The sequence below is a fragment of the Lampetra fluviatilis genome, chromosome 25 (genome assembly GCF_964198595.1).
Source record: "Lampetra fluviatilis chromosome 25, kcLamFluv1.1, whole genome shotgun sequence".
Classification (NCBI taxonomy): domain Eukaryota; kingdom Metazoa; phylum Chordata; class Hyperoartia; order Petromyzontiformes; family Petromyzontidae; genus Lampetra; species Lampetra fluviatilis.
In genome coordinates, this window is record NC_136299.1 from 3843781 (window position 1) to 3868392 (window position 24612).

Genomic DNA, 24612 nt, shown 5'->3' on the forward strand with positions numbered 1-24612 from the left:
TTGAACACGAAATATTTGTTTTCACTTATTCAACAAAATCCTTGTACATATTTCTGCAGCACAGTCCAGGATAAAAAACTGCTACGTGAAGTAGTTCTGCAGTTAGTCCAGGACCAAATTGTCAGGACACAGATAGTTACATTTGTCAAGAGTGAATTGGCAAGACAGAAAATAAGACACTTTTCAAAAGCTCACCTACCCATTGGGCATCTTTATCAGACGCCCCATCAATATGTTTCAGTTATGTGCCTACACCGACAGATTGAAACTAGTTTTGGCCCAGCTGATGTGTTCTCTGTTGACACCCCGGAGCAGCCAAGACCATTATTAAAGGTTGTGATGAATGATGTAACTCTATCAAGGGCACACACACACACACTTTTTGTCCACGAGGAATGATTGCTGAAATGGTTCCACGTGCTGCTGCAATGTCAATGCCTCCACTGATATTTGACTCTGGTGGCATATGTACAAGCCCACAGCTATAGAGCAACTGTATGCGTCGTGCATCCACCTGGCTATGAAACTAGGTGCCTGCAGGATGGTGTATATGTAAAGTGGGTTTCTGACCTATCAAAGTGGACTTTGCTTATATTTCTCAGGGTAGGGGATGGTCTTCTCGGCTTCTTCACAGCTCATAAATACGTAAATATATGAGCTGACAATCGAATGATTTCGCCATTAATTACCAGCGTCTGGGTTCAGATATTTCCACCTTGCTGTCCACGCGAACGAACCTCAGACGGGAGCCCAGGATGTCGGCGCAGGTTTTCAGAAGTGGCGTCTCAAAACTTCAACAAAGCCATTGCATGAACCCCGTTCAAACCAGCATCACGTCATATCAAATGAAGATACGTGAGAGCTAATTCTGTAGCCAATGGTGGATAATGCTTGACTCTTCATGCTCTGTGAAGAAGAGGCTTGCCCCATGTCAATAATGCGAGCATTCATAAATCAGCCATCAGAGCTAGGCTGAGCTGGCCATGGATTGAATAACACAAACATTTGTATTTTTGTTTCAAATTCACCAGTGAGAAGCCATCGTCATTGACAGAAGCCATTAACTTGTTACACTTGGAAACTTGGTTGCATCATTGGAGGTTGGCCAGACCTGAAGCCAGCGTTTCAGTGGTGCCTGCTTAGTGCTACGGCACAGCAAACGTAGCTACTTATTTATACTAACCTCAAACAGAGGGATAAAGTGGGAAATATGACAGCGAGGGAAACCCTGAAGTCAATCCAGGCGATAGGGTCAGCAGGGAGGGAGGAGTGAGATTGATAGGAGGGCATGAGAAAGAATGAAATTGAATGATAGGGGGTAGTGAGTATGAGCAGTATTGATTGGCAGAAAGTTGAGAGAAAATGCTATCCCCTGCACATGATTAATGTGGCGTGAAAATGCGACACAATGGTGCGCTCTTGAAGAGAGTGTGGTGGGATATTGTGCATGTGAGTGGACGGCTATTTTAATGCCGTGTCTGTGACACATAATTGATATTCTCCAAACAGAGAGGGCATGAACCTGCAAGCCTCATTCTCAGGAATAAGCAACGCATATGCCCAGTGTGAACCGCAGTGCTGTCCCGAAAGCCTTCACCATTACATAATAAAACAAGCTGGCAAGCCTGATGATTGAATACGCATCTGCTTCAGTGGAAAAAAAGATAAACTACCTCATTGAATCTGTCAAAACTGGTGCGTAGAGGCATCAACGGCATTGCCCATAATAACCTCCCGACCTTTTTTCATAAATATGTTAAGCCACAGCATAACAAACAACACGGTTAACCTAAACAAAAACAATACCTCAATAGCATACATTATTTGGTGATGCCGCTGCAGCATTGGCAGTGGTGCACAAAACACAATCAACAGAAACACGAGTCAACAAAACTTGCCAAGAAGGGCCGTCGCCTCAAAACTTAGCCGATTATATTTTCCTTTTAAGGCTGCAGTGCTGTTGACAAGTGTTTTCTAAATGAAGTAATATTAACATAACAAACACTTTCTTTTTCTATTCCCTCGTTGCTCACGAACTTGCTGTCCACGATTTTGGCTATCCACGAATTGTATCTGAAGCTCTACACAACTGCGTCGAGAGAGAGAGAGAGAAAGTAATGAGATAAAGTTATCAGAGATAAAGTGATGTGAATGTGATGAGATAAAGAGATGAGATGAAAGTAAGTTAATTCAGAAACTATTATGTAATAGTTTAATCATTCATTTTCTTTTACTTTATGTTTATGATAACCGATTTTTATTCTGTCGTGTTATTATGATAATTCGCATGCATTTAATAGCTTATTTATGTACTGATTTCAGGTAATTAATTTAAAAAGATCGATTTTCGTAGGCCAATATCATTAGCTGCGAGATTTGCAATTCGCGAGCATCTCCCGGACATATCCCTCGCGAATAACGAGGGAATCCTGTACGCGTAAAGAAAAACGACGGCGGAAATCCATTAAACGTACGGTGGGGAGGAGAAGAAAAAAAAACAACAACAACAACAAACAACCCCACAACGAGCAAAAAGAAAAAAGCAACAACGCCAAAAAATGTTCGACGCCAATGACCTGTCAAGAGAGATCGCCAGTGCGTGTGCGGGCACTAAAGGAGATCTTCCCCGTGCTGAAGATATCATCGCGGGGTAATTACGGTGCAGCAGCAGCGGCAGCGGCACCGGCAAAGTGTAGCGGTGGCGGCGGCAGTTGAGCGGGCGAGCGGCCCCACGCTGCATTGTTCACGTGGAGTCGCAATTAAAATGTGCGCCGGGTTAGCGGGGAATGGACCGCAGAACCCGTTTAATCGTCAACGGCTACCCAGAGCCCAATAAAGAAAGCAGCCCTAAATATGGCAATTAATTACAAACTTCATTAGCGATATTGCCGGGAGGCAACCGAGGGCACTTCACACACGGCGGGGTTGGGAGGGGCTGGCTTGGCATTTCTGAATTCCGTTCTTTTATTTTATCCCCCCCCCCCCCCCTTAGCCGAAAATGTCAAATTAAACTACTTTAGTGCCTTGCACCTTTCTCTTTCTCTCTCTCTCGCCTGTGTATTTTTTTTATTCTCCTCCCCATGCCAACGCCACCCCCCTCACAAAATGGAACTCCTGCCTCCCACGGAAGCCCCCTCACATTACGAACTCTCTCTGCCCATTTTCTTTGCACCCCCCCCCCCGCTGCCACCCTTTCTTTCTCTCACAAACGTAACACTTCATCCTTCACCCCATAGCCACCACCAACACCACCACTACCACCATCACCACTTAAAACAAATATCCCCACGACAGCCTCAACAAACTGTTGAGGCGAGTGCTGTTAGCGAGCACCTATGAGGGCCGGCACGGCACCACGAGGGGGTGGGTGGCCAGCACCACGCCCGAACGCCTTTGTCTCCCCAGTGGCGATGCTTACGCACCGCACCAGGTGCTTATTTGAGGCCGAGTCGACCTAGGGGAGACCCAGGACCGTGAGCGGGAATCGAACTCGGGTCGCCGGATTCGTAGCGCAGCGTAGCGCTAACCGCTACACCACCACCACCGCCTCCCAACTGCCACCACCACCACCACCTCAGTGCCTCCCACCTCGGCACCCCACCTCACACCTAATATAGATCCTTTTAAGTGGCTACATTAAAGATCTTTAATGCCGCGCATGATTCATGCGCGCGGGTGTCACAGAGCCATTACGAATTGTATATTCCGTCACACTCCCCTCTGTCTGCTTGATCAGAGGGCGCTGCTGCTTTGTACAGGCGGCGCTGTTAGAGAAATGTTATCTCGGTCTCATGAAGCCAAAGCTTGCAATTTAATGTTTTTTTCCTCCGTCGAGTTTTTTTTTGTAATTTTTAATTAAAGGACTTCCTTTCACTTTACAATAATAGAGTGAATCCTTTGGTTCTCCCTGTTTTAATGCTCTATTTTTTTACTTTCATTTCTCCGTCTTCTTTTGTTCGTCAAAGAATGGGGCCCGGTGGGCCTTCTTTCTTGAAAAGAGTTGAGATAAAATTATAATACAACAGCAAAAATGCTTTATCAAAAAAAAATTGGTCAAGTTAATGAATAACTGAGAGAAAACCTACACTTGTTTTGGGGACCAAACATTTTCTTAAACTTAGCCAGCCCAAGGATGAAATGCGCCTTACAATTGTAAAAATGTATTATGACTCCTACTCAGTTGTACACCGAAATACACAACTGTTTTCATGATGATAACGATTATAATTCACAGCCCTTTGTCAATCCAGCGATGGACGATGGCCTCCCTGGAATTGTTTGATGATACTTCACCACGCTGGGTTAGCGCAGGTTGGTGAAGGGGCGGTAGTACAAGTTTAAATACTACTCACGACCCGATGTAAGCCGTGTACGGGAACCAAACTGAGATTCCTGGGTTTTTAAACACAGGCCGCCAATAACCATCATCATCATCATAACCCATGTTAAATCCTAATAATTTTTATTTTACCAGGTAAGGCCCACTAAGCTATATAGCTCTTCTTGGCCACAAATGAAAACTCAACGAAGTGGCTTATCACGTGGACATTAATCGTAGCCAAATACTCCAAACGCATGTTTCTAAATGTGGAGGGGAAATCCACGCGACTCCAGAAGAGAACATGCAAACTCCAAATATACAGGCGTCGTCAGGGTCATGATCGAACCCACGACCTCCTGTATACCATGTGAGGGCAAAAACATCGGTAAAAGGCCTCTCCAAGCCACCACCATCGCCTATCACTGTCCTGCAAAAATGTAACGATCCATCTGCAAATGAGCTGATGTCAGTACTGTATTGTACACATCCCAAACAGGGATAATAGGTATTCTTAGGTTTTTTCGGTAATGTCACGTAGGTAAAAATTAAAATAATAAAAGTAAAATAAAAATAAAATAAAAATCACGACGTTTCGGAGGCAACACAAGCTTCCGTCTTCAGGTGGAACCGTCACAGCACGATAGCTGTATCAAGTGATATCAAGTGATACAGCTACGTGACTTTACCGAAAAAACCTAAGAATATGAATCCTTGCAGTCACGAAAGCTTCAAATCTAGAAGGGAGAATAGGTTTAAGAGGGGGGCGGCTTCCTCGTGGTTAAATAAGGGGCATTGATTGGTTGCATCATACACTGTGTTCACGCACACGCAGAGTCACGAGTGGATCCTCAATACATTATACGCTGGAGACAGTAAAGGTGGCGAGAGAGAACTGGGACATGATTTACAGACACAACGTTTAAGAGGCAATTAAGTTCCACATTTATCATTAATTCACGGCATCATTCATTAATTCATTTAGCCCTTGTGTGTTATTTCCCTCATTATACGCTCCTACGTTTAGTTACGGGGTTCAATATTTAAATATGGATTTCTGTGTGTGCATTTGTTAAATGTGTGGTTCTACGTAACCATTCATCATATTTATTTTTAAAATTTAAAGTGAACAGAATTTCACAAACCAATTTTGGAAATAATTTAAAGGGGAAAAAGTAGCATTTTCAAGTAAAAGTCAATGTGCCCAATTCATGTAGCTATTTTGTTCAGTATTACACATGCCAAACAGTATTGGAATGTTATATGTAGGCTATGACCGATGTATGTATGTTGAACTTCTTTTGCACCATACGTAGCCAACCCTGCTAGGTCGTGTAAATATGTGTTGAAGTAGTAATTAAAATCTGAAAACGAACCTATTTTTATTTTACAAAATAAGGCCCATTGAGCTATATAACCCCTTTTCAGAAGTGATCTAGCCACAAATGACAGCTCAACAAAGTGGCTTATATCATCGTGTGGAAATGTATGGAAGCAAAATAGTATGAACGCATGTTGATTCTAAATGTAGAGGGAAAAACTGGAGGACCCAGAGAAAAATCCACACGACCCACGGGGAGAACATGCAAACTCTAAATATACAGGCGTCAGGGATGGGATTGAACCCACGACTTCCTGTATACCAGGCGAGGTAGTTAACATCTCGCCACCGTGGCGCTACATACATGTTTCGTGTAATAAATTTGCCACGTTTCTGTCACGTGACACTCTTCGGCTGCCGTCGGGTGGACGATAATTTTACGACACATTCTTACACGATGACCGAACCCGAAACAAACCAATTATCAATCGAATGCTCGGAACACATTCGTGCGTTCATCACATTTGTAGCGTAGGCAATGAAAAAAAACAGAACTGAACGAGGCCATCTGCAGAGATTTTGAATTTAGGGCCGTTTTCATTGTTTAAAATGGGGGGGGCGGAGGGGGGGATGCCGCATGGCGTAATTCGTGCGCGATTGATTCCACCACAAGAAATGCACCACCCATATATTTTTAGCCCCCACCACTCGGTTTGCGCCATTGGCTGGATGGCCTCCAGTGGGCGGAGCGGGAGAGAGAGGCGTCAACGTTTTCCGCCAATATACAAATCGATGGAAAAAAAAGTAAGTCTCCCACATCTGACTCGCTGGGGGACCGAAGTAACGTGTAAGCCAATATACGCGAAAAGGTTGCGCAGAGGCCTATATTAAATGACAGTTACAACGGGCACAAATAGGTCAGCGGACATAAATAAAGTTCTCGCTTGTCCTGAGGTGAGGAAATGCTGTCCTGTGCTTTTAGAGGCAAGCAAGTGTTCGCGAGATTACAAATACGTTCCCGCGTAAAAAAACCAAAACAATGATTGGTTCCATTCCACATTGGTCCAAACTCTTGAACGATGGCAACCGTTTAAATAGAAGTTTGTCAGGCAATAAACTGAAAATAAATGTATTACCGTAAATACTTTAAAATATGTAACGAATTCATCCACGCGAAAATTTGTTAATTTAAAAAAATCAGCCAGCTAAACTAATCTGAAATTGGTAGGACACAAATACCGTAATTAAATCCGTTGCCTGGATTAGTCGATGGAAACATTCATACATAATGGAAACACGTAAATCACGTTTTGTTCCACTGTGATCTTTCGAGCCACATTTCATTCCAAACTTCAACGCTGTTTGCCCTATTCTGCCATCAAATTCCCAGAATCATCTTCGTCGTGATACACATTATTAGGACACAAAAGGCCAACAACGCTGTCTTAGCAAACCAGCGATGATACACTAAACTAAGCATACAATGTCTCAGTTCATCGATTACATTCGATTATTTGCTCGTGACGCATCAAATAATGCACGTGAGAGTCTAATGTAAAATATTTGCTCGTGTGATTTCATTGGATGGCCGATACAAATGAGACAGAACAGGTGACACAAAACGTAAAAACAACAAAATACAAACCAAAAAATACGAGACAGATGATTCAAGCAAGTTCAACGACACATTTACGCGATCTCACCCAAAACAAACGTTATTATGGACAAGGAGACAAAATGAGAGTACAAATGAGACAGAGGGATGCAGTCCAAATAGAAACAATACAAAGGAGACAGCACAACCGGGATCGGCAATACAAAGGAGACCAAATAGAACACACGAGCGAGACGGGATACGCTTACGTCCAAGTGCAGCACTCATATCGCATGATACGGCACAGTTGCAAAATGACCAGAATTTGCGATCGTTAAATTGTCGGCGAGAGTAGTCCCCATTCAAGGTCTATACAGAGAGGGACTGTGTTTAGTGGGGCACCTGCAGAACGAAGCTATGGAAGTTCCTGAGACCTGATACACACGGGTCAGTCGCTAGACCTTAAGTCAGAATCATGGTACACTGTTAAGCAGGGGCGGTTTCTTCATTAGGGCGATTGGGCGACGCACCACCAATGTCATTCAACCACAGAGTCACGCTAGCCGTCACTGTGCCTCTGGATATAGTCCAATCAGCGTCATGTCACGTTCTGTGGAGTACCGCCTCTTTTTGGGCGATTTCCCTCCAGCTGAGAATCGCCCCGAGTGGTCCCATAGACTTACATTCAAAGATGTTTTTTTTCGAACAGGGGCGCTGCAATGCATTCTCTATGGGTTCCGGGAGGGCTCGCCCTAACGTGCTTACGTCATCATACGTGCTTACGTCATCATACGTAAGCACGTTTCATCCAACAATATAATTTGTCGCCACCTAGTGGAATCTTTAATAAAATAAACTTGAGTGGTTTGTTTTAATAGTGAGTATAGAAACAAACAAGATGTATTGTAAGAGTCACTTTATTTTTCATTAATATTAAAGAAGTGAAGTTGCCTTTACATGCTTAAGCTGTTAATTTATCCATTGCATGGGTGGACCTTATCCTTATCAATCATCCAGACATTTGCCCCCCTGAGAGATTTTGCAGGAGCCGCCACTGCTGTTAAGAGCTGACATTGTAGGTCAGCTGTTGACTCTGCGACACTTGCAGGATCTTGCAAAAGCTTAGAAACAAGTATTAGCATCAAACGCATTGGCTATGATGATCTCTTTATCTTGACCTATGGGAAGTGAAATTTCGATTTAAGGCTTTCGTGACTGCAGGGATTAGTATTCTTGGTTCATTCGGTAAAGTCACGTCGAAGGGAAATGTTTTATTTTTATTATTTTATTATTTCCCTTCTACGTGACTATGGGAAGTGGCTTACCAAATCATTTCAGTCCAGCAGTTCCAGTCTGATAGAACACACGTGCGAGAAGGCACACGCATACGTCACAAAAGCAGCACTCATATTGCATGATATGGTACAGATGCAAAATTAATACATTCTTGATTCAAACAATGACCCTGAATTTGCGATAGTTAAATTGCTTTGGGGGGGAGGGTGAATCATTCGATCCCTACGATCAACACATCCGGCCTTAGACAAGTGCCCCCCGGTTTGAACTTGAATCGGCAGTGTTCGTAACAATTCTCCCATCTTTGACCAATCCATCAGCCCCAGACTCCGTTCGGCAGGAAGTACGTCACCTGCTCAGTCGTTCTACTCCTCGTGCTCTTTGATCTTACGAGTGACAAAATGGTTATTTAATAAAATCTGTCCACAGATGCACGTTAGCCCAAATAAGCATCCCAATGTATGCGTATTTGCTGGAATTTGCAATTCATGTTTGTAATAAATACATTCCTAATTTGCGGCTACCACTGCAATGTCGTTTGATATCAAGATTCAATGCATATGAGCAATAAGCTAATAATAGCACGCCTTACAATCAGTGTACAAAGTAGATTATTATACTTAGTGCCATCCCTAAAACACATACATTTACATGAATATCATTAACAGGATTGTCAATTTCCTTCACATAGATTTATTTAGCATTCATAATGACATCTGACTACTTAATGCATGTACACATTTTTTTTATGGACCAAGTTGCTAGTGACAGTTGTGTGCTATCGCTAACATAAAACCTTACCTCCGTCATTAAAACTGCCCTACATGATACCAGAATAACACGATGGGCAATGCACCCTTGGATGAAGAAAAGAGCAGGACCACTGCCTGTAATGTTGATGATAATATTAACTTGCAGCCCTTCACCAATCCACTGCTGAAGAAAGGACCCCCCCCCCCCTGCAACACGTTCGTCATGAGGGTCGTTTCGCCGCGCTGGTCAGTTCCGTGTTGGTGGTGAACCCGCCACTTGATGATAGCCGTCGCCGGCAATCAAAACTCAGGGTTGCAACGAAATGATATCTGCCTCGCTGCTGGCACATCAGTGATTATGACACGTGTTGCAAGCAGCCGTGCATCATGGGAGTTAACTTCACCGTGACATCGCACGCACCGCTGCGGGCACGGACAAACGTTGCAGAGGTACCCTGGATGCTAACACGCAATGTGGTGGCACTCATCTTCAACAGCTGTCTTTAGCCAACACTCGGGTCCCGCATTCCTATTGCCAAGGGCATTTTTCCCCCAAAAGACAACCTTTGCTGACTTCATACAACATGCAACTTATTGGTTCCTCTACCTGCTGGATGGACAATGAGTTGAATTCAACCGCTCCGTCTGGGATTTTAACTCACAGCCTTCTGATTGCGAGCCAAGCCTACTAAGCAGAACAACTTCGGGTAGAGACGTATCGCATTTTTTTTCGTAATTGCAGCACAGTACAATATTAATTCAAATACTTGAAGGAGGTAATAGCTGTCATTAAATAGTACGCCGATGCAATCATAACAGCTCCATTAATGCTGGGAAATTGTAAAAAAGATCTGTCGCAGATCAATGTGCCTACATATATTTATGGCCAGAATCGGTTGGCATTGTTCATGTATTCATACCAATGCTTTCCTGGCCAACCAAATGCTAAGGCCCTGCCACGAGAATGTAGAGATTACATTCCGAAATCCAATGCCAGACACAAACAAATGTCTTAGAGATATTAAGGGCTAATACATGTGCAATACTCAAGCCACACATAGAGGTCACTCAAGATACCCGGGTCACTTGATGAACCTGCTTGACCGAACCCCACACTGATGATCACGAAGTTAACAAAACCTGAGCAGAAATGAGCACCGACACATTACTCATTTTAGCACGACGGCTCTGGCTTGCTTCTGATATGCGTTCACGCGGTCACAGGAACACACGGTCATTTGCTACCTCCTTTGCAACATTAATATCCAGTCTCCAGCGGGTGACATGACGTGTTTATACTTGTAGGAACCTCCTGGTTACACCAGCCCACAGGGGATTATTGTGTCCGTCCGTCCTGCATTCAAAAATGGGAGGGGTGGGGCTGGGTGGAGAGGGGAGGGTGGGGAGGGTGGGCTGGGTGGGGAGGGTGGGCTGGGTGGGGGGTGGGAGGGGTGGGGCTAGGTGGGGAGGGGCTGGTCACCCCGTGGTGCCCTTATAAAACTCAACGTTTAACCTACTCACGCCGGCTTGTGCCCGCCCTCACAGTCGGGCATATTTGCGGAATACACCACGCCGCCGTTGACCCTGGCCATTGACCGAGCAACCCAACGTTCCTACCAGCTCCCTCCGCAGGAATGTGTTATGATGGCGCCTCTCAAACAAGTTGCCGCGTCATGTCAACCCTCGGAGATGGCACTGCGCCACTGTTTTCATAGTTGGGCAGCACTAGACAGAACCCTCGTACCTCCAGGAAGATGGATTGGTGGCCGTTACAACATTTGGTGACCGGACTAGGACCACCAACGTGTTATACTCGAGAAGCTTATATCTCGACTGCAGGTGACGACTCGGATTCACTCATACCCAAGAGCCTCACAGGTAATTACCAACACCAATGTCCACACTCGGAGAGATTTTGAGGAAAAATCGACTCCTGTGTGGAGACGACCGACAGACCATGCTCGAGACGTTTTCCACCCGCGTCGAAGCGTCACCCCTCGCCACGGAGAGCGCTATCGCTCACTCGTAACCTACGCAGGTAACGTTTGTGTTTTCATGCACCCGTGCGCGTGTGTGTCCGTGTGCCTTTGGGGTGCAGTAGCGCAGTGGACAGCGTGCTGTGCTACGAACCCATTGGCCAGAATTAGATTCCTGCTCACGGCCAATCATCGCCGGCGAACAACTGAGCTGGTCTTAGACCTCCTTTAATTAAACTCAGACTTGAATATTTGAGTACCAGGCGCAATATTCAAACAGCAGAACTGGAATATGAAGACAGCCGGGCATGGTGATGACTTTACGACTTCCTCGTGTGCTGTGTTCTGGCCTTCATAGGTGCTTGCGAACATTCCCCAAAAAATGTGGAGGCTCCATGACTGGAGTGGCTTAGCAACTTGCATTCTTTGCACATGCACTCGTGTGCTCTGTGGTGAACATGTGCTACCCTAATCATCCTTTTCATCATCCTTTGCCTCCAATTAGCGCTCTTTGTTCGCCCGTGAAATATAATGATAATTAGGAATGCACCTGTGCGTGCCACTGCACTCCGGTTTGCTGCGAAGCCCAGGGCAGGACACGAGTTCCGGATGGAATGGAGCTGGATTTTTTTGAGTCACGGCTAATGGCAGGTACTTAAGGTGGCTGCATGGGGTGAGAGAGCAAATGCCAGTGACGAAGCACACGACTGCACTAAACCAATAACGGCTCAAGATCGTGGGTTAAAATCCCAACCTCCCATCCAAGATATAATTGCATAAGGTGGATTTTTTTTGCGTTCAATTAACTTTCTTTCTCAAAGTCGAAATGCCTTCATACCCAAGCGAACGTGACTTAGTCCCTGTCACGTTGTGTTCAGAGTTTTGAATAAATGATGGAAATTCCACATTCCTTTGCCAGAAGTGATGTCCTCCCACAAGGTGGAACTCATTTGCTTACCCCTCTAGAGCAGAGATGCATACCTGTCAACCCCTTGTCGGTGCCCTACCTTATTACTGACCAATTCAGACCTTATTGGTCACCCCGTGCCCCTTATCAATCTCAAGGGTCACCCTACAAAGTCCCACCACAAGGGAGAAACACAAACAAATAGACACATTTTTGCCCGTATTAAAATGGCTGTACGCCGTATGGACCTGAAAACGCAATTTCCCTGTACAAGAATATGGGTAAACCGTATGGGTTGACAGGTATGGAGATGTCTAAATGTTTTGCATTGAGGAGGTGGATTGGCTAACAAGCAGAGAGCCACGCGCCTCAAACATTGCCAACAAGTCCATACAGCTACAGGAATGAGATGCATTCAGAAGACCTTTAAGAGATATTGAAGAGGGGTGTATTCGCAAGACAGAAACGAGGCAATAGATATATTTAGCAGAGATATGGAATTGTTGCAGTTTTTTTCCTGGATTTTCAGTTTGCAAATAGTCACTTAGTCACTTTAAGATGTTTTATTGTTCATGTTTTTTATTTGTTGCGGTTGCACCCGATTCAAGAGCCGAATGGCTCACAGGGCTATACCTAATAAATGAACTTGAAAACTTGAAACGTAAGATAGATTGTATTTTATTCTTGTGCGTGGAAATATGTTCAGGAGCTAATTGCCAATGTCGAGGTCTGCTCGCCACGTGAGGGCTTCAGGAGAAAGAATCCGTGCAGTTTTGCTGTTTTTCCGTTGAAGGAGCGCAGACCACACTGACTCACTGTACGGTCAAAGTTTGGGATGCATTTCCACAATCACACCACTGTGGCTTGTCTTTAATGAATCCCGATGCTTCCTTATTTGTCTCCATGTGTCTCTCTGTAGGTGTACTATATGGTCCACAGTTCTGGTTGCATGGCCACAGCTGCACATCTGTGGCTGGTCTTTAATTTCCAATCTATGAAGGGCATGTGCACATTGGCCTGTTGATAAGATATATGAGAGAGATGGAGAGGTGTCATATTAAGAAGAGATGTTAATGCTTATCCCGTTCAGATGACGTGCGTATACGTCATCAAAACAAAGGCGGAAGAAAAACTTAAATAAAATCACTTTAACGGGTACCGAGGCTCCCACAAGGCCATGCGGGAGGGCGTGTGGCACAGTTTGGCACAAACTATCGTTGAATGCGGTCGTGTCGCTACAGTTCTCTGTAGTGAGTGCAATGTCTTTAAAAAAAACAATGGAGCTATGCCTCTCTAAATAAAATGCACGGTGAGCCGCATGCACCTTCTGAAATTCAGAGGTAAACAGAACACCCACTCTGCAAATTTAAAATGTCTCGGAACAGGAAAAGGTTAAGAGAGGTAAATATATTTAAATGGGATTTTTTTCTTCTATTTGTTTAATCAGATAAGGCTCATTGAGCTATAAAGTTATTTTTCAGAAGCGCTGTGGCCACAAACGACGAAGTGGCATATCTTGTAGAAATTTATAATAGCCAAATACTCCAAACGCACGTTGATTCTAAATGTGGAGGGAAAAACCGGAGGACCGGAGAAACATCCCCGCTACCACGAGGAGAGAGAGAGAGACACGCAAACTCTAAACATACAGCAGGCGTCAGGGTCGTGATCGAACCCACGACCTCCTGCAGACCAGGCGAGGGTTAACTTCTCGCCACCGAGACAGGCGAGAGTTGCAATGAGAAGAGACTGGGCGATAGGAAAGATCTTCGGAGAGAGAATCATCAGAATCTTGATTTATCCTGGACAAATCCGATGATCTATGAAGCTCTTTTCACAGATGTACAGCACATGGGAGTGCTGTGCCGCATCCCCACCGAACTGCCCCTCCCCCCGGCCCGCCCGCCCGCCCCTCCTACCCTGACAAGGATGACTAAGATAATTATTTCACACCGTCGTGTGAATAATTAACTTTATTAATTTAATTTCATTTCAAAGCCTTGGTGGGCGGTTTTTAACGACAAGTTTAAATGATGCCGCAGGGTCGGATTAAATGAGTCGGCTGAGGCAGAGGTTTGGCCCGCGGATCGCGTTTTGGACAGTTCTGCTCTTAGGGGGATGGCCGTTGATTTGATTCCCAACCACGATTTTAACTTATAACCATCCTACTTGAATGCCACGTGCTCCATCTACCAAACAATTTATATCCCAAATGTGCCACTGGAGTTACGTGGCGAGGCCGATACGCTCACTTCCGGAATGCCTACAGTCTGCAGAGCGTCACACAATGTCGACAAATAGGCTCAGAAGAAGACACTGTAGAACTACTTCTCGAGTGACTGCAACAGGCCTTTCTTTAGTTTAACACGTAGCAGGCTTTCGCGACCAATATCATCCATAATAGAGGGTTTTGGGTTAGATCGCGTGAATATGTAAATGTGTCGTTAAAACCCACCACCACCCGACACAGCCAACTGGCTGTCGCCTGATGAAGCTAGTTGTAATTACTGGTGAAACGTCGTACTCAGTTTGTAAATGTTGTGGCTTGGCTCTCCAAGACACCGGTGATGCTGTACTAGTGACGAATTTGCACGTTCTGTTTACATGACAACCCTTACTAGTTGGCTGTGTCGGGTGGTGGAGGGTTTTAACGACACATTCATATATTCACGCGATCTAAGCCAAAAACCTTTCTTCATTGGCGTCAGTGTTCTTCATTGCAAGTCCCGTGGGTGACTGGCGGCCCTTGATGACAACACCCCTTGCGGGCAGTGTGGCGGCCTTCACACTGATGATGTCTTATCGGCGAAAGTATCCCCAATCTCTGAACATTTATGAAGAACACTGCTCTACGTGGGATGGCGCTCCTTTGAGGTCTATACAGAGAGGGACCGTGATTAAGTGGGCCACGCGCAGGACGGAGCTATGCCGGTTCCTGCGACAGGACACACAGGGATCAGTCGCTAGACCCGAAGCCAGAATTATGGGACACTGTTAGAGCTGACATTGTAGGTCAGCTGTTGACTATGCGACACTTGCTGGATCTTGCAAAAAAAGCTTAGAAACAAGTGTTAGCATCAAAAGCATTGACTATGATGATCTAATGATCTTAACCTATGGGAAGTTGTTTACCAAATCATTGTGGTCCAGCAGTTACAGTCTAATATGCATAGTAGAGACTGAAATCTGAATGTTGTATCTTTGCATGCTAACCACACTTTATGACTCTCATCTATCATACAAATTAACATAAATATTCCATGTTTAGCCTTCCGAGTTCCAGTGTTAAAATCGCGCAGATTTAACAACGCACAAACGTGAACTCATAAACAGCGGGAAGGCCAAACTGGCTCCCATCATGCCGCATGCATGTCAGGTGACGAATACAGCGCATGTGCAATGCTTTCAGCCGTGTTAACGCCACCCCAGATTAATTATACGAGCGGTCCAGGACTGGTTCAGATTCTACTGAAGCCAATGATCGAGCCACATTTTCTCACCCTATAAAACAAAGACACCCCCTCCCCCCCCCATAGAACACGTTTGGGGAAAGTGCTGTTAGCAAACACCTATGAAGGGTGGCACAACACACGAAGGGGTGGGTGGCCAACACCACACTCCCCAGTGGCGATGTTTACACACCGCACTAGGTACTAATTTAAGGCCGAGTCGACCTAGGGAAGGCCCAGGACCGGTTCAGATCATCGTTACCGGTGTTGCCCGTCAGAGGGAATCGAACTCGGGTCGCCGGGTTCGTAGCGCAGTGTGCGAACCGCTACATCACCGCTCCCCCCCTAAATCCTATGCATACTCACACACACACAGTGGGACGTTCTCAATATGAATCCAGTTTACATAACCACTTTGCGCGCTTATTGCTACACACCACATTCCGTACGTCGTAGCACCAGTTCAGATTAATTATCGCCGTTCAAAGCCCCATATCATGCACGCCGCGATCACGGCCGTGCCCGTTGAGAACAATGGCACACACGCACGCGCACACACGCACGCTCACACACGCGAACGTGCACACACACAAAACCGCGCACACACACGCACGCGCACGCACGCGCACACACACACGCACGCGCCCATACACACACACACGCACGCGCACACACACGCACGCACGCGCCCATACACACACACACGCACGCGCACACACACGCACGCGCCCATACACACACGCACGCGCACACACACGCACGCACGCACGCGCCCATACACACGCACGCGCACACACACGCACACACGCACGCGCCCATACACACGCACGCGCACACACACGCACGCGCCCATACACACACACACGCACGCGCACACACACGCACGCGCCCATACACACACACACGCACGCGCGCCCGCAGCTCGCGAACGCGCCAGAGGAGGGTGGCGGGGCGGGCGGGGGGGGGGCGAGCTTACGAGCGCGCGCACGTCTGGAGACAGCGCGCGCGCGCGCGTGCGCTTAACAGCGCCGCCGTTGCACACCGCTCACGCGCGCGCGCTCGTGCTCGTGAGCGCGCGCGCGTGTGCGGGTCGCGCGCACACGAGCTCGCGCGCGCGACCCGCACCCGATACCCCGCGCTGTGTACGGCACGTGTCCTACGCCCAGTCCATATTTACTCAAGGATTATCCCGCACCCTGCCTCTCTTGGCCACACTGCGCCCTCCCAGGAATTCCACCGTGGAATTCTTTGATAGCGTTCTTCTTTTTTTTTTGCGACAGCGCACTTAAGGATTACATACCGTGCCTAAAAGGATTTAATTCGTACATTTGTGATACACTTTTGGTATTACTGCCCTTGTGAAATACGTCCCGCGTATGATTTCAATATCCATTACCTGATAGCTCGCCATCACGTTTCGCTGCATTTATTGTTTCGGGAAAAGAAAAAAGAAATCCTCGACACGAGGGAGGTTGCCGGCGGCTGCCAGGAGGGATCAACGTTGCTGGTACCCCAAAGGAAATAGGACGCATTAGGGTCCGCGTGTGAAGTGGCGGATTTGTGAGAGTAATATTGCGTCGGAATTTCTCTCACCAATCAATCAAATGCCCGCCGCTATTCTCTTTTTTTTACCTTACCCCAGAGGAGATCCGTTATCTCTCGCGCAATGCTCTATCCAGCGGTGCCGGCTGACGCTGTGGTTGGATCGAGAGCCTGAGAGAGCTTGAATCGCAGTGGGAAGATTTCCAGTTGAAACAATGGCCGGGCGGGGAGGGGGGGGGGTCAACTCACAATGCCTCCAGAAACGCAGATCGTGAGCAGCACCACGCTTACGGAGATGCAATATTGGCCCCGTGATGTGGGTTTTTAGACCTTTCACTGATGGCTCAGGCAGTCAGCCACCCACCACTCCCAACCCCGTCAATGGAGGTGAAATCTGCCCCAATGCTCACCAAAGACTCATTGACTTTGCATGTCCAAATTCTGAGCTCTGAAACAAATATGAACTGTGCACAGATTTTATACCGAAAAGAATAACAACAGTTTGACACGTAGGCTGTCGCGGCCAGTATTATCCACGATAGAGGTTTTTGGGTTAGTTCGCGTAAATATAAATGCGTCGTTAAACCCACCATAACCCGACACGGCCAATTAGTAAAAAAAAGAAAACCTGGATGTGGCTGGACAATGCACGGCTCTTGCAGGTGTGATTGTTATCTTCCTAATTTCCTGGCATGCCAAACTTCCTCTGCATAACGCGACGGTGCCACTTGCAGATATTCAAAGACCATATTGCAGACGACAACACGGTACACTGAGCATTTGTTTGCACCGTATGCTCTTGTGCATGTTGTCTCAGAGTGGACTATTGGATTCTTATTTTACAGAGCGTCCAATATCACATAACCACCGGCTCCTCTTGCTGCACGCACTGTACTCAAAGTTCAGGTCTCGATATATAACGATGACAAATAGGACCTCTTGAAACGTATAGACTGCTTAAAAATAGCCAAGTCCCAGCGTCTCATCTGTCCGACAAACAACGGGTGTGCAATTATTTACATTGGAAGTCCTGAGTCAGCGGAGGAAATTCCACATTCTTGTGGAGGGGATCAGTACTTCATGAGATGACCGCTTAAAATGGGTCCCATCGAATATTCAATCGGCTATATCTTAAATCAATAAGATATCTTAGCCTGATGGCTATGTTCATGAAACCAAAACAACAGGTTTGAATAAGTTTGGAAGTGTATTTAAACTACGCATTTATGCATGCTCGCGCGAAAGTGAACGTGCTTACATCTTGTAATTGTTCAAATAATGACCACATAACCAAATTAAAATAAAGTTGTTTTTCAACTATCGACAGCGCATTAAGAGTATTTACCTCTTCGTAACGGAAGCTGTGGAAGGAGAAATGAAGTTATTATTTTGCATTTTATTAATCTAAGTGCTAATTTGTAGGTGATTTTCCAAGTTGAGATATTGGATGGAGCTGAACACGACCGGACACAAGTTAACAACTCTTGCGAAATTACATGAACATCAGTTTCACAGCAGATGGTAACACCTGCAGTGAAAGCAACAATGCCCACATGGATGTGTTTTGCTTTCCAACCCAGAGCAAGTTTTTGGCGACCAAGCTAAGTGCCACCGCGTGCCGTTTTATCGCAAGGCAGGAGAGACATTAACAAAAAGCCAAGCCCACACACACACACGCGCGCGCACACAGGGCACACGGACAACTTTACAGTCCAGCAAACATATGGACGGGGTGTCAGATGATAATTTAGGAGCGCTCAAACACAATACAATCAAGATGCGCGCAAGAGCTGCGATTCCGTTATTCGCATACACGCCGCTGGTGATGCTTTAGCTGCAGCTGTTATCGGCTTCGGGCGGATATAAATATTCCCGGACAGACACCGTTGGACAGAGTGCGGCGGTCTCGGTATATATATAACACACTGTGTGTCGCGGGCACAGACAGGAGCCATTCTACTCCAGTTTGCATTTGCCAGTAAAAATAGACAGAGACCTTCTTCGTTACGTTTTTTTTTGTTTGTCTCCTCTCTCTCTCTCTGCGTGTTTCTGGTGCCACTCCCCTCTTGCCAGAGCGGAGCGCGGTTACCGAGACTCGGGATACTCGGCCGCTCTCTGTCTTTGCTCTGGTGATTGCATTGCACGTTTGCTGCCCCCCCCCCTACCCAACACGGATCGTAAGCCAGCCACCGGAGCGCTTTTGGCAGAGCCAATTCCCTGCGCGACCGAAGAGCCCCCACTATTTCTCGCTTGGGCCTCGTTCCAGCTGTTGCGAAATTTGTGGTCGGCTCAGACACGTGCTTCCCGTATGTGCACATCGTGAATTAAATGGGTGCTACATCAATTACAATTGCGACCGACAGGATACGTGGGGCCCGCCTGATTATATAACGCGGGGGGGGTGGGGGGGTTAACTAATTATGGTTAGAACAGCTTTGGTGAATGGGCGGAATGAATAAAAAAGAAACGTGGAAATGGGCAGCGAGGTAGAGAAGGAATGGCACAGGACTAAGGATCCCAATCAAAAGCGGTTGGCATTGGAAAAGATAATTTACCAATGATTTTTTTTCCTATTATGCAACCAATGGAAAAATATGTTCAAATCTAAATAAAATAGGCTTCCACTGGAGAGCCCTTTCAATAGTGTGGTATATTCTCACAATCACATGAAGTCAACGCAAATTAAAAGTGTGTTTCAGCTAACAGGCAATGGCGACGGCGATCATCTCTGGTGGTGGTCCGGAGTCGGCGGTTGAAATTCCACGTTGCATTCACGAGGTTCAGTCGATTAAAGTGGCAATACATGTTTATTATTCTAGAAAGCAGCACTCGTGCTACTGACCCTGACGAAGAAGATGTGCCGACTCAACCCTGTGCTGAGAGTTCTGACTCGGAGCCCTTCTGATTGAGTGAAGCCACCCAGGAATATCTCGAAGGCAGTCACAGAACAGTGTTTGAAACAATCAAAAGTTTGAATATAATATGTCCAGCCAACAATAATTCCTAACAGCTGAAAAAGTGCACTGACAAAGATAAAATACCAATGAGTATACAATGAGATTAACGGCGTTTCGTCCCCGGGAGACAAGGGACAAAGACAAAGATCCCCCGCAGAGCGTTAATAGACTGTTGGGTCAAGTGCTGTTAACGAGTAGCACCGATGAAGGCTGGCACGGTACACGAGGGGGTGGATGGCCAGTACCAAGCCCGGCCGCCTTTGTCTCCCCAGCGGCGATATTTACTCACCACACCAGGTACTTATTTGAGGCTGAGTCGACCGAGAGGAGGTCCTAGACTGGTTCAAATAATCGTCACTGGTGTTCGCCGTGAGCGGGAATCTAACTCTCATTCAGCCAAACGTCTCAGAGAAGCACAAATAATGAGTGTAAGTGCATTGTTTTGCACACAACATTGCCACTAGGGAGACAAAGGCGGCCGGGTGTGGTGCTGGAAATGCACCCCCTCGTGTGCCTTGTCGGCCTTCATAGGTGCTCACTAACAGCACTTGCCCCTACAGAATGGTAACATGGGGGATATTTATCTAGTCTTACACATATTATTCATCTAAGATGTCTATCTTGATCCAATTGATGTAAGTAATCAGTATTACAATTTGAGAAATTTTTAATTTTTTAAGTGAAATTCCAACGTGTTAATAGCAAAGCATTTGACCAACAAAATGAAAAGGGACTTTTTTTTTCAGACCCGTTCACTAACTCGGGGGTTGCTGTCAGCATTACACCCTGCCTCTGTGTAGCGAGGCATTCTTGCAACCTCAAAAAAACTATTCACGTGCATGACGAAACTTAAAAAATACTTGCGAGCTTTGCTTGAACCTTGAACTTTGGTGACACCCACAGTGTGTAGAACTCTACGTGGTGATGCCAGGTGCAAGCTTACAGCTATAACATAAGAGGTAATTTCCCATCATTTCGCAAGCATCATTGCGAAGATTTGAAAACAAAACAATCGAAACCTACTCATGTCTTGCCCGTTCGTAATGCTATGGCAACTGCTCTTATGGCTAAGACAGGTTGATTAACCAAGACAAGGAAACCACGAACTTGTATAAGTTGTCAAGGAAATGTAATATGGTAATTCCCCGATTCATGTCTCCCCCTTTTACATTGTCACTTGATTTATTAACACCACTACCTGATTTTGCGTCGCCTCAACCCACTCCCACGTCGCTAACTGCATCGGCCGTCCTTTCTCGTTATGCGTCGCTCCTCAGCCTTCGCCTCGACATCCTACCCTGCATATCGCTTCCATTTATGTCGTTGGGACGCATGCAGGAACGCATCCCCAATGTAAACCGGGGTATTGCTGAAGTTGAATAATACAATCTGCTGATGCCGAAATGGGCTTGAGTCTACGCTCAGATGATTGACCAATTGAGCCGACGAGTTGCGCTCCGCTCAACGCGCTGCGAGCTTCCCCCACGGATGGCTTCAGCGTAACTCCACGTGCTGGGAGCAAAACGTCAAGAACATCATGCCGGGCAACAGGTGGTAGGTTCCAAAACACGCGCCCGAGAGCAATACCACGTGGAACGACGGAGCGAAAAACATACGCAGTGGAATTTGGCTCGTTCAAAATAACAAAAAGATGCAAAGCTTCCAACGCTCAGCACGCGTGGGTTTTTATCCGGATGCTCCGGTTTCTTCCCACATGTAAACACCCGCTAATTGGGCGATAACACCTTAACACATAAAGGACTCATATTCTTAGGTTTTTTCGGTAAAGTCACGTAGGTAAAAACATTAAAATTAATAAAAGTAAAATAAAATAAAAATCACGACGTTTCGGAGGCAACACAAGCTTCCGTCTTCAGGTGGAACCGTCACAGCCACGACAGCCGTATCAAGTAAATGAGAGATTGCAGGAGCTACCACTCCGTTTATATAATGGTTGGAGAGGGGGAAGGGCCAAGTACAGCACACTTTTTATTCATATGGTAATCTAGAACATAAAGGACTGCAGAGCTTGGACAATTGCCGGTGCTGGCTCACCGCTTGGCCGCCTTACTGCTCGTTCGCGGTTGCTCGCTCCTCTGCGTCTTTCTCGCTCTCATCTATGAGAGGGAAAGTTTGCTGTGCGGCATGTTACGAGTTCAAATTATTATTATGATTATTACGAGGATAAAATAAGCGAGTTAGCAACACTGATTCAGAGGTGGAACATGCACATTTCCATTGCGGGGGACAATTTCTCCATCAGGAACTAATGATGATGTCCCACAAAGTAGTAATCAAATTAAAATGATGGGCTTTTAGTCAATCACTATCCAGGATGTTTTACCTCTCAAGATTTTAACCGCGAGTCAAACACTCGAAAACCATAGCGCCGGTCAACATAACTTTCATCCAATTCGCTTATAGCAATAATTATATTGCGTCCAAACGTTAAGATTCGCCTGACGAAATAATCTACCGATTGCAGCGAGACATTTTAAATGATTGTGCGAAAACCGGCCACGTCCTCTTGAAAACACGACAGAAGGTAGCTCAATGACGAGCAGAGCATTAAATCGACATCCAAATTCCGCCGGGGCGAACTAGACCTTGTGCAGAGCGAGAGAGAGAGACAGAGGAAAGACAGATGGAGGAGGCCGTTGCTATCTGACGAGCTCACTAACCAGCAATTCATCCTGCCATGGGCTGCCAGAAGCCCGGGCGAAGTGGAACTCACAGGCAGCAGCTCACCAGCAGCTGATCTGCAGGACAGAGGGGAGGGGAGGGCAGAGAGGGAATGGTGAGAAGGGTGTGGGGGGGGGGTGTAAGGGGGGGGGGGGGGTCGCTGCGGTGGACACAGAAAAATGCCCCCCCCACCCACCAACCCATGCATCCCCACAACCACGTCAGCGATGTAGGCGCACGTACGTTGAACTTCTTTCGCGCAGTACGTAGCCAAACGCGCTAATCGGAGGTGCCCGGCAGTGGGCACCGGCGCGACCGCGAGGAAAGACGGGTGGCTTGACTCGCGTGTGTTTGGCGAGGCTGGTGGCGTGTGCACGTGGTGGTGGTGGTGGTGGGGGGGGTGTCATTATGCTCACGGGGTACGTCACCGCCTGCAGGATCATTCGCCCGTGTACATTTGGTTATTGAGGTTTGTCGCGTAAAGATTTGCAACAGTGTGATCTCGCGCGCCCACACACATTTTGTGCACGTGATATGAACGTGTTCGATAGAACGCGTTCAGGGCAGAGGTCGCAACCGGGTACCCGATACCCGTACCCTACCCGATACCCGGCTACCCGTACCCGGCCGGGTACGGGTACGGGTAGCCGTTTGCGACCCTGGCGAGCGATACATTTCCACGCGAGAAGCCACTTCCTTGAGACGTCATTCCAGGGCCAGGTGACTTCCGAGAAAGAGCCACATAACTCAGTGGGACTTACCTGGCTAAATAAAAAAACATAGTTTCGTTTAGTTTACATGTTGGTAGTACTGTACAGATGCTACCCAAAATAGAAGAAATGCACGTTTAGCCTGATAGACGATATGTGAAGTTGTTGTTAGCGAGCGCCTATTAAAGTGATCGCATCATCATTTAGCGACACTTGTAGTGAGCACGCAGACGGCGTGATCGTAGAGAGGGTTGAAGCCGAGCATGTGTACGCTTTTTCAAAGCATCACTTTTGTTTTAACAAACTCCTTCTCTGGAGGAAGACCATTCGAAGTGCTATTTCCGAGGTGCGGACAACATGTTAAACTTTGAATGCTTTAAACATTGTTTCGTAACACAGATCAACGGCAAATGGCATGAATAACGTTGAACAAGGTCAGCGCTGCGAACAAGATGAGCAGCCTCTACACCCCGACAGCTGCCTCCACGTCTCCCCACACTACCGATTTGATTTCCACACACCAAACCAGGTATTCGTTTAAGGCCGAGTCGGCCTAGGGTATGCCCTACACACATGCATGCATATACGTAACTCACGACACGCCGGTAGTCCCCCGCACCTCAAATTTCAACCGCAAATTCCGATGTGCACGGTCGGCTACGTACGATGCGGACGAAATTCAGCGCACGTGTGTCTATCGTGAAGATTCAATGGCCACGGCACGTGGGTTTGGAACCTCGTGCCCGATCAAAAATGTTCTTAACGCACCTCTATACATAGAACGAGCTGACCAGCACAGCGCCACGAGCGATCTTTCAGTGTTTCAACAAATTCTTTCCAGTTGCATTGCGAAGGCCTGAACCAGTCGTGAGCGCGCGTGGCGGGGAGGGCAGCTGTGGCATTGTAAATCACTTGTCTCTACCATTCCGAACAAACACGAGTTGGATGTCAATGGGAATGAATACTCTGGAGAAATTGCTCGTGAAAGGCTTCCATGTCATTAATTTCTAATGTAACAAGTTTCTTTTTTTGGTCGTGTCGTGTAAAGTAAAGAAGAAAAAAATAAATCCAGTTGTGCGGCACCGACTGCTGTAGAGAGTGGTCAAGG

The 24612-nt window shown here is 46.6% G+C and overlaps 1 protein-coding gene across 1 annotated transcript in view; it reads right to left on the minus strand.

Annotated features, from left to right (window-relative positions):
• Nucleotides 1–24612, minus strand: part of LOC144941609 (estrogen-related receptor gamma-like) — a 253804-nt gene that overhangs the window by 57355 nt on the left and 171837 nt on the right. The window contains exon 3 of the mRNA XM_078867929.1: nt 22794–22871. Coding sequence (XP_078724055.1) covers nt 22794–22871 — 78 coding nt within the window. The remainder of the gene's footprint in view (nt 1–22793; nt 22872–24612) is intronic.